The 10259-nt window shown below is 69.2% G+C and overlaps 1 protein-coding gene across 1 annotated transcript; it reads right to left on the reverse strand.

Annotated features, from left to right (window-relative positions):
* Positions 1–2228: 2228 nt before the first annotated feature.
* Positions 2229–8858, reverse strand: IGFBP3 (insulin like growth factor binding protein 3). Its single transcript, XM_036010365.1, has 5 exons — positions 8176–8858; positions 5086–5312; positions 4480–4599; positions 3665–3799; positions 2229–2935 (listed from the first exon to the last, which is right to left on the reverse strand). Exons 1-4 carry the CDS (start codon positions 8732–8734, stop codon positions 3674–3676), a joined length of 1032 nt encoding a protein of 343 aa, XP_035866258.1. The 5' UTR covers positions 8735–8858; the 3' UTR covers positions 2229–2935; positions 3665–3673.
* Between the last annotated feature and the right edge of the window lie 1401 nt (positions 8859–10259).

Genomic DNA, 10259 nt, shown 5'->3' on the forward strand with positions numbered 1-10259 from the left:
CAGATCTGCCTCACAGAGGTCACCCCAGGACCCACGGCTTCCCCTGCCCAGCGGCGTCCCTCACCCCCAGGCCAGGTCCCCTGCCACCTCCCGTGGCCCTAACGCGTCCGTTCGCCCAGTCCCTCCCACCTGTGGGTTGGTCAGGGTTCCTCCCGTCTGATGCAAGACAGGGCTCTCCTCGGCCGGCTCCCTCGCCCTCTGCCTGTCCCCTGCTGGGCTGAGGGGCCTCCCCTGGGCGGCCCCCTGCTGGGTGGCCCCCTGAGTGCACAGCTGAGCCCTGAGCCCCCGGCCTCTGTGCTTGGGTTCCCTCCTCCTTAAAGGGCTACCTGCTCACTTTTTCCAACTGAGCCCCTGCCCTGGGCTGTGGGGTGGGGTGGGAGGGACGCTGGAGCCTCTCCGTTCTCACAGCCCCCGCCCCTCCCTGGCCTCCCCCCCCCCTCCGACGGCTGGGCTGCCAGCCTCCCCCTGCCAACCCCCAGGAGCGCCCTGCGAGCTCCGGGTTCCCTGTCAGAGCACCTAAGGGATCGGACACAGCACCCTCAGCACCTGCTGCGCGAGAACGCGCTCCGGCACCCACGGGGACACGATTCACCTTCCCGGACGAGACGTCGAGGACCCAGGGCAACTGTGCCCTGCGCACTTCTGTTCCCCCGAGAATTCGCCCGTGTCACTAGCACCAGGGACACGGAGCGGTGGCTGGGGGTTCCGTTCCTCGGGGCGTCTCAGCCAGAACGTCAGGTGCGCTGCCCCCTGGAGGCCGTGCCTGCCAGGCGCGAGGAGCCTGACCGAGGGAGAAGGCATCTCCCTGGACAGTCGTCACCAGAGACGCCACTTCGGGACGCCCCCGTCCTGGCCACCCTGCGCCGACTGGCAGCCGAGCCCTGGAAGGCGGAGCGGTGGCCCCTGCGTGGCCTCGACCCAGTGCAGGGACAGTGCCTGGGACACGCAGTGGGGGGGGGGGTGACAGGTGCCCCAGGGGAGTGGGGAAGCCCGGAGCGTCCAGCTGGAGGCTCAGGGTGGGCGATGGTGGGGGGAGAGCCCCCAGGAGCCAAGCAGCCACGGCCGTGAGCCCTCGGAGGCCGGTGTGAGGGGGCACGTGGTGCGTGTCCGGGAAGGCAAGTGGGGACTCTGCTCCAGCTCCTGCCCAGGTTCCCACGCCAGCGGGCCGCCCAGGAGGGCCCCCGTGGTCGGCCGGCTCCTGCTCCCCCTGCTGGTCGTCCCCCCTCCTCTGGCCTCACCACTTTGCAGGTGACCCCTCCACCCGCCCCCACCTATAAGGACCCAACTTGGAGACTTTGTTAAGGGTTGGGGGATGGGGTAAACACGTGGGACTCCGTGAAAGGAAGTACGTCCTTCAATGCCCCAAGGTCACAGGGTCAGAGCCCCACCTGGTGCCCTGGGCTCTCCCTCCTCCCCCTGCCTCGTCCCTCCTGCAAGCGGAGACTGCCGGGGGGCGGGGGGGGGGGGCCCCAGTCTGCACCGTGCAGCCCTGTGGGCCTGCGAGGGGTGGCAGATGGGACAGTGGGGACAAACCCGGACTGCAGCGAGGGCCTTGGAGATGCACCTGCTGATGTGCCCTCACCTGTCTGCCTGCCGAGGGGCCGAGGCGCCCACCCCCCCAGAATGTGACCTATTGGAGGCGTCCCCCACCCCCACCCCCAGAATGTGACCTGGCGGAGGCGCCGGCCTGAATTTACTGTGAGGACCCCTGTGACGCCCGGAAGGACGTTGGAGCCGGTCGACAACATGGGGGGGAGAACTTCTTCTCGGTAAAAACTTTATTAACCCATTATAAATACATGGTGACACAAATTTTTCAAAAATACTTTTTTTTTCTGAGAACGACTAAAAAAACAAAGGAAAGCTAATAGGTAGGCAGAATGTCTGGAGACCCCTCTGTCCACAGGAGGGCGCTGTGCGCGCCCCCAGCCCCGCCCAGCACCTCCTGGGCCCTGACCGGCTCTCCTCCGAGGTTCTCAGCAGCACCTTCGGGTCCCGTTCTGTCTGGACCGGGAGCCCACGCCGGTGACAGCTCTCGAGGGCGCTTCTCCGAGGGCCAGGAGGGACGTGGGCGGCTCCGTGCGGCCCTCCGAGTGCGTCAGACGCAGCAGCCGCCAGTGCCCGAGGCTCGGAGCCCAGGAGGACAGACGGGAGGGGGAGGGGCGCACACAGACCCCCCTCTGCCTCCAGGGAGCTCATCCCCAAAAGGGACCTCGGTCTGGACTTTCTGAGTGGGAAACACCCTTTTCTGTCACCCTCTCAGGCCTCGTGCTGCTAGTGGGCACCTCTGAAAATGAAGGGTGGAGCTTGCCATGCCCGGCCCCGTGGGGCCACCAGCAAAGGCGTGTCCTCAGGGGTCTGCTGGACGTACCCACCCCCCCAGGTGCCCCAGGTCCTGAGGACGCCCTTGGTCATTTTTAAGCAACTCGGACGGCTCGGCCCCGTCGTCCCCACTCTTCCCCAAGCAGGGCGGGCCCCCTGGGAACCGGGGGGACGCAGGGCTTTGCTCCAAGTGGGCGCGCCCAGACGTGTGAGGACGCTGAGTGGGGGGCTCCTGTCCCCGAGGGGCGCGGTGCGCGCGGCCGTGGCAGCGGGGACGCTAAGGTGCGAGGCGGGGGCCGGCCATGGCAGCCCACACGGGGTCCAGGCGGCGTGGGGCCTGGCCGAGAGGCACGCGTGTGTGCAAGCGGGTTCAGAGGAAGCAACGAGGAAGACCACACGGTTTCATGGGCTGCTGCAGGGCGGGGGGCCGCGCAAGGTCACCATGTAGAGCCCCAGGCAGGTCGGGCGTCTCTCTCTAAACTTGGATTAAAAAACAAAAACAAAAACTTTGATTCGCCATGAACAGAAACATAAGTCGAGGCTGTGGCCAGCAGCTGACTGTGTCCCGGGCAGTCTTTTGTGCCAACGAGGCGCATCGGGGGCTCCATGCCAGCCGAAACAGATGGAGGAGGAGGTGCTGAGCCCCCTCCCCGGGCAGCCCCACTGGCCCCGGCCCCCACTCCCCCCAGGCGGAGGCCCCGGGCACCCCGAGGCTGGTCACTCTCTCCGGCTTGCAGGGAGAGAAACGTAACTGAAGGTGACATTTTCTTCTGTGTGCTACGTTCGCCTTGGGGAGACGCAAGGAAACACATTGGTCTTTTCCCCACCAGGGGCTCTCTCTCTCGCTTACGGAGACAGAATGGCGAGTGTGATGGCTTCTAGAGGAGGGTCTGAAATTTCACCATTTGTGTTTGATTTAAATAAACTTTACTAACACCCTGCAAACCACAGAGGACCGGGTTGTCCGTGAGGCGTTTTACAGGGAAAACCCACACGTCCCTAATGCAGACACTGCTCGTTAACAGGTCCCTGGGGGTTAAAAACGTTTCCCGGGCAGGGGAGGAACCATCGGGCTCCCAGGGAAAAGCTGAACTCCGAGATCCCCCCCCCCCTCGTGTGTGTGTGTGTGTGTTGTGTGTGACTCGAACTCGGTTCTCCGTGACGACCAGAAGCGTTCTGAGGCAGGTGGGCCCCAGACCCTCCTCCTGCTCTTGTTCAGTTGGGTTGGGGCCCCCTCACCTTCTTGGGGGTCTGCCCTGGTCTGTGTCCTGCCCGCAGCCCCGCCCCCTCCGAGAGGGACAGCCTGGCAGCCGCCCCCGCCCCAGCCACCGGCCCCGCTCACCTGGCCGCGTCACTTGCTCTCCGAGCTGTCACAGTGCACGTCCCCTTTGCCCTTGGTGCTGTAGCCCGGGAGGGGCTGCCCATACTTGTCCACGCACCAGCAGAAGCCGCGCTTCCTGCCTTTGGAGGGGCGGCACTGGGGACCGAGCAGAGGCGGCGGCGTGAGCCCCGCCCAGAGGCTCCCCGCGGGGCCCTGGAGCCTGACACCTGGGGAGGGGTCCGGCCCCCGTGTGCGTTTGTCGGGGGGGGGGGGAGTTGTGTCCCTGGGGTCTCGGGTAGTCACGGGACCTGGGTGCTGAAGGGGGGTGGTGACAGCGTCCCGCCTGCCCTGTGCTCGTCCCGGGGTCTCAGTGTGAGTTTGCTGAGTGGTGACGGACGGGAAGCAGGTGTGACACGGAGGCCGGGGACCCGAGGCCGAGGGGAAGACGGGCCTGTGACAGGGGCCACCGTGTGCTGTCCTGTGGCCGATTCTGCAGACACCGGGACAGCACGGTCCGGCCAGAGAGCGGACACTTGTCATTGTGACCTGAGGAGGGACTCACTGTGGCTTCAAACACCTCCGCCTGCAACGTGCGGCCCCGGCAGGGCCCGGGGGGCGGGTGGGGCGGGGGTCTCAAGGCAGCGGCGCCCTCGGGCCACCCCTCGGGGCCGCCCCAGCACACGCAAGGCCACTCCTGACGCAGCGCTAGGCAGGTGCTGCTGCGCCGGTGTCCCTTCCCGGATGACAGAGGGGGCTCGGCTGCCTGGGGGCAGGGGGAGGCGGGGCTGTGGCGGCTGCCCCTCTGGGGGGGTGGGGGGGGGCCCGCACACACCCACCTGCTTCTTCTTGTAGAAGCCCTTCCGGTCGCAGTTGGGGATGTGTGCCCCCCGGGGGCTCAGCGAGTTCAGGAACTTCAGCTGGCTCAGCGTGTCCTCCATCTCCCGGCGGCAGGGCCCCTGCGGCGGGGGGGGGGGGGGGCGGGGGGGGTGCGCTGGTCACTTGGGGGCTCGGCTGCCTCATCAAGTCCCATCCGCCCCTCGCCCTCCTGGCGGGACCCTCAAGGCGCCCTTCCAGTGTCTGCTGCCGGACTCAGCTGCTGCTGCCGCCGCCCCCACGAGGGTGCTGACATGGCGCCACCTCTGGTGTGGCCCCAGACAAGGCCTGGACCCGGGGACGGAGGCCAGGCGGGCAGAAGGAGGCCCGTCTCCGTGAATGTCGCTCTTCAGCCTGGAGGCCTGCGGCCGACCACCCACTGTTCCCCGCTGTGTCTGACCTGGGCCCCCGCCACCCCGCCCCCCGGGGAAGGGGCACCGTCAGGTCCCCGGCTGGTGAGGGAGGAGCGATGGCAGCGGCCCCCACAGGCTGGACGGGGCGCACCCACGGGCCCCCGGCACTCCCCCCGCCCCCCCCCCGCCCCCGCGAGGACAGAGGCCGGCGCTCACGTGTTCGCTCTCCCGCTCGGACTCGGAGGAGAAGTTCTGGGCGTCCGTGCTCTGGGCCTCGTGGGCGGCCTTGTAGCGCTGGCTGTCTTTGGCCTGCCCCTTCTTGATGGCGTCCATCTTGGAGTGGCCGGGGTGCAGCTTGGGGTCGGGGGCCCGGTGCGGGCCGGGGAGCGCCGGGCTCCCCGCGGCCCCCGCGCCCACGTCCTCCTCCGAGTCGCTGCCGTTTCCTGGGAAGGCGCGGGGGCGGGGGGACACGGTTGGCGGCGGACCTCTCCAGGTCCGAGGGTTACCCCGAGTGACGTCTCGGTGGGAGCACCGCTCAGCAGCCCCAAGCGGGTTCGGGAGAACCCCTCGGCGGAGTGTCACCCGGCACACCAGCCGCAGCGGCAGGGCCTCCCCCGGGGCGCACCGTTCAGAAAGGGTGCGTCTGGGACAAGCTTCGACCCAGTAGGTGCCCGTGCAGCGGGCTGGTGTCCCCGCCTCCACCAGGAGGGGGCGGAGCTGAGCCGGGGCCAGCCGAGCCCGGGGCGGCAGTGCTGGGCGAGTGGGGGAGGGGCGGGCCTGCGGGGGTTGCATTCCGACCCCCGCGCTGGCCCCGGAGCGCCGCCAGGCCAAGGGCTCCCTGTGCACCCTCAGCGCTTGGCAGCCCGTCTGCCCTCGGGAGGCGTGTTTGCTGGTGTTCAAGGTCCCGCCGTCTCGGTCCTCACTCACTGTCCCCCAGGGGTGCTGCTGCGACCCTGCGTCCTGGGGCACCTTCCCGAGGCGGGGGGAGTCCCTGCCCACCACGGGGCGGGAGGGCGGGGACCGGCTCTGCTTCGCTCACACCCCCGAGGGCCACCTCCTGCCGCCCCTCCCCGCGCAGCCTGGCAGCTGGGGGACACCGCGGACGGGCGGCAGCGGGCCGGGTCGGTTTGGGTGTGGGTTGTCCCTTTCCGGGGTGAACTGGGGACGGCGGAGGGACAGGGGCCCAAGGGTGGGGGTCCGTCCGCTCGCCTGGTCCGCACAACCGCCCAGGGAGCGGCCGTGTGGTCACTCCACTCCGACCAGCGGCGACCCCGTGCCCCGGGGGCCCTTTGGTCCTGAACCTGCGTCGTCTGGGGGGCCAGCGCCGGCGGCGGCCGGACTGTCCTCTGCCCTCCCGGGCGCGCGCCCGCCCGGAGGCGGCCCGCCAGCGCCGCGAAGCCCGCCCCCGCCTCTGGTGCCGGGCTCCCGGGAGCAGCGCCGCGCACCCCGGGGCCGCGGGGAGCGCAGGGGGACCGGGACTTCGAGGAGCCCCTCCGCTTTGGGTCTCCGTGTCCCCACCCGGGAAGCGGCCCCACGAGAGGGGACTTGCACCCTCCTCGGGGGCCTGGTGCGGGGGAGGCTCAGCGCCCCCGGAACAAGCTCTTAGCTGGTGGGATTTGGTTTCAATTTCCCTTAATCTTCGTTTCTTTCTCTTCTTCAGAGAACTCCTGGGGACCAGGAGATGCTGCGAATGTGTAAATCAGCACATTTGCATTTCTTTCCCGAGCGCACTGAGCAGTTTCTTGAACCTCCCGGTTCCTTTCTAAGGCCCGAGGATTTAGGGGCGAGGAGGAAATCGCTCCTTTTAAGCAGCAACTTTGACTTTTGTCTGTCACTTAACCTTACCTCCCCCACCCAACACAGGGTTTAGAAGTCACTCTCTCTCTATAGGTTTGTTAGTAAGCCCCGCGCATCCACGCCAGGAATTAACATGCCCACTAACGCCAGTTAAACAGACAATATTTACGGGGGCCTCTCAGACCACTTTCTGACTGTCCGGAGCCGCGCGGGAGCAGCGGGGCGCCCACGGGCCCAGGGGTTGCCCTCGGGGGGGCGGGGGGGGGCACGGACCCCCGGCAGCTGGGGTTTTGTCTTCCTACCAGCCCCGGGAACAGCGGGTTCTCGGGGAGAAACAGGGGCAGCGCCGCCTGGGACGGACCCCCGCCCCCGGAGTGGAAATCCCCTCCCCGGGAGGCGGAGGCTTGCGCGCGCTGCCCGGCTGGAGGCGGGAGGTGGGGACGCGGCTCCCCGGCCTTCAGTTCGGGGGCGCCAGGCACGGCGCTGAGCGAGGCTGGCTGAGCCGGTTGGACATTGGGAGGATCGGCCGGGGACTCCATCAAACCTCTCACCCCAGGGCTCGCCGCGCCGCGGTTCGCCCGCCCCGCGGCCTCCGCCTCCGGCTCCCTTAGCGCGGCGCGTCCCTTCGGCTGCGGAGGGCGGCAACGAACAGCCCTCGGCGTGTCCACCTGCCTTCCTGTCACCCAAGTCCGCGGGCCCACACTGCCCGCCGCCGCCCCGGCTCCTGGCGTCTCCCTGAGGCGCCACACAGGCCGCGGGCAGGGGGTGCGGAAGGGGGGAGGATGGGGATGGTGGCAGCTGGGGTTCGGCCCCCACCCTCCTCCTCGCCTCCGGAGGCCTTGGAGAGCTGCTTCTTTCTGAAGGTCAGGGTGTCCAGCCGCAAACACACTCACACTGGTCCCCACTCGGCTCACGTCGGACACCGGGGGGGGGGGGGGGGGGAGACACTGCTTTGCAAACCCTAAGTCCGTGCAGAGGGGGCTGTCTGTGAACACAGGTGCTACTTCCTACCACGGGCCTGCCCCTCCTCCGCCTCCACAGCCGGCCCCACCGCCTCCCCGCACCCCGACCCCAGATCCTCGCTGTGGACACGCTCGGTCCTAGTGCGCGGGAAGCGAAGCCGCGTTCCGGAGCCCGCAGCAGAGTCCACGCCCACACCCCCGCGCTGCGCGAGCTGCCGGGCCCGGAGTCTCCTCTGTCCAGGGTCCTCCCGTTGCCCACGAGCCTCGGTATCCGCTCCTTCCCTCCCTGCAAAATCTTTGACCCATTTTCGCCGAAAGCGCTTTGCGACTTACAAGCGCTCCGCACCCAGAGAACCGACAGGCCGCGAAGGGTCCCCCCCGCCCCCCAAGAGCGCGCTCGCCTCCTGAGGCTTCAGTCTCTCCACGTCCGACCCTTGGGGCGGGGACGGCAGCGAAATCTTCGCGGCGACGCTGCCCATCCCGGATCTGCGGCCGAGGGCTCCGCCCTCTGGGCGCTGAAGCGACGCGCCTGGCACAGGTGGCTTACCTGGCGCGGGTAGCAAGTAGGCGCTCAGGCGGCCTGCGGCGCTGGCGTTGGTGCAGACTCCGCGGCCGTCCAGCAGCGCCTGCAGCGGGCGCGGCTCGCCGGGCTGCGGGTGGCAGCGGAGGCCGGCTCCGCAGCGCTCGGTGTAGATGCCGCACGGCTGGCCCTCGAGCAGCGCGCAGGTCAGGCAGCAGCCGCAGCCCGGCTCGCGCACCAGCTCGGCGCACTCGGGCGCGGGAGGCGGGGGCGCGCACTGGGCCAAAGCGCGCGCGTCGCAAGGCTCGCAGCGCACCACGGGGCCGGAGCCCACCGAGGCCGCCCGCACCCGCGCCGCGGGCGCCACTCCGAGCAGCGCCAGAGCCGTCAGTGTCGCGGCCAAGACTGCGGGTCGCATCGGCGCCATGGTGCCCACTGCGGGGGTCCGCTGCTCAGCCAGCCGGGGCTCGGGGGGACCGGGCGACTGCGTGCGGCGCGAGGCTGCGGGAGCCGAGCAGGAATCGGAGCAGGAAGCGGAGCGAGCAGGCAGCGGCCCGTCCTGAATGCCACACCACGGGGTTCGCATCTGGGCCGCTCGGGCGCGCCCGCCGCTATATAGAAGCCGAAGTGGTCGAGGACACGCCCCGGAACGGCGCGCCGGGGGTGGGGGGAGACCAGGCAGGCGGCGCTGACGAGGCTCCGGGGTCGTGTATCTCGCCCAGGGCGGGTGGGCGGAGCACGAGGGTGCGCAGCGCGTGGCCTTTCGAGCACTGGCCCCCACGTGCACGCCCGGAGCCCCGCCGCCGCGCGGTCTCCAGGACCCTGGCACTCCCCATCACCCACTGACCTTGGTGCCTCCGGCCCCCTCAGCGCCCCCGCCGGCCCGGGCCAACCTGGAGTCCCCGCCGCCCTTCTCCGTCTTCGTCCCCAGGGCAGGGCGCCGCAGCGACCCTCTGTAGGGGACGCTGACCTGCGCCAATTCTCGCCCGTGTGCGCTTCGCAAAGTTTCCAAAACTCAAGACCCCCTGGAGTCAGGGGTTCGCGGGGCGGTTTTGAACAGGCGGCCGAGGACTCGGAGTTTTCGGAGCACCCGCCGGGCCACCTGCTCGCCCCCCTACCCCCCAATCTGGCGCTACACATGCGCGTCTGCAGGTGCGCAGGTAGCTTTGCCGACCCAGGGTCGCTTCTCAGAGAGGCGAAGGCCCCCCCCCCCCCCCGGCCGTTTAGGACCAGTTTCCAGTGGGCAGCGCGGGCCCGCGTGCAACGGCTCCCGAGCGGGGCTTGCCAAAGGTTTGACCTGCTTTAGGTATGCTCCCTGACGGCCCTTCACACGGAGCTTGTCTCCACAGCGAGAGGATAATAAAACAGCAAAGCGGGCGCTGCCGAAGGGTCCTTATAACCAAGTGTCCGCGACACTGGGGATTTGCGCTCACGTTTCCCCCGACCACTCAGTATCCCTGCGCCGAGGTCCGGTTCCCCACTGCGCGCGTCCGAACGCTGCGCCAGGGCGCAAGTCCCCCCCCCGCGGGGTTCGCCCCCGAGGTGGGGCGCATCCAAGCCCCCCTGCTCCGCGCAGGGCTTTTCGGTCTTGTCCGCGCGCCCCTGCTCCGGGGGGCCGACAGAGGACGCTCGTGGTCCAGGATCGAACTGGGAATTACGGATCAGGCCCCCGACCCCGTGGGACAACGGGGGACGGACCTGCCCGCACGCGGTGGAAATGGGACTGTTGTCCGAGGTGGTGCACGGGTGTCTCGTAGGAGTCTCTTGCAGTTCGCGGCAGAAACTGCAGACCAGGGTCCCCTCGCGTCCCCCCTCCGCCCCGCGAGCCCACTAGCGGCCGTGGGTGCAGCTGAGGGGCAGCTCATCACCGCCTCTCCTCTGTGCGTGCGCGCATGCTCCGCCCCTTAGACTCCAAGACCAGTGTGCTCAGAGCAGACACATAAACAATGCGTAAAACTGTAGTAATAGCCGAGGCTCCACAGAGAATAGGGGAGCGGAGACGGAGACGGAGGGGCTGTGCCCCGCGCACAGAGGGCAGCCCAACCCTCCCGGGGAGCCCCGGCGCCGGGCCAGGCGCCCCTGTCCACCCGGGGCGTGCCACGGGCGTCCTG

This window comes from Phyllostomus discolor, chromosome 10 (genome assembly GCF_004126475.2).
Source record: "Phyllostomus discolor isolate MPI-MPIP mPhyDis1 chromosome 10, mPhyDis1.pri.v3, whole genome shotgun sequence".
In the NCBI taxonomy this organism is placed as follows: Eukaryota; Metazoa; Chordata; class Mammalia; order Chiroptera; family Phyllostomidae; genus Phyllostomus; species Phyllostomus discolor.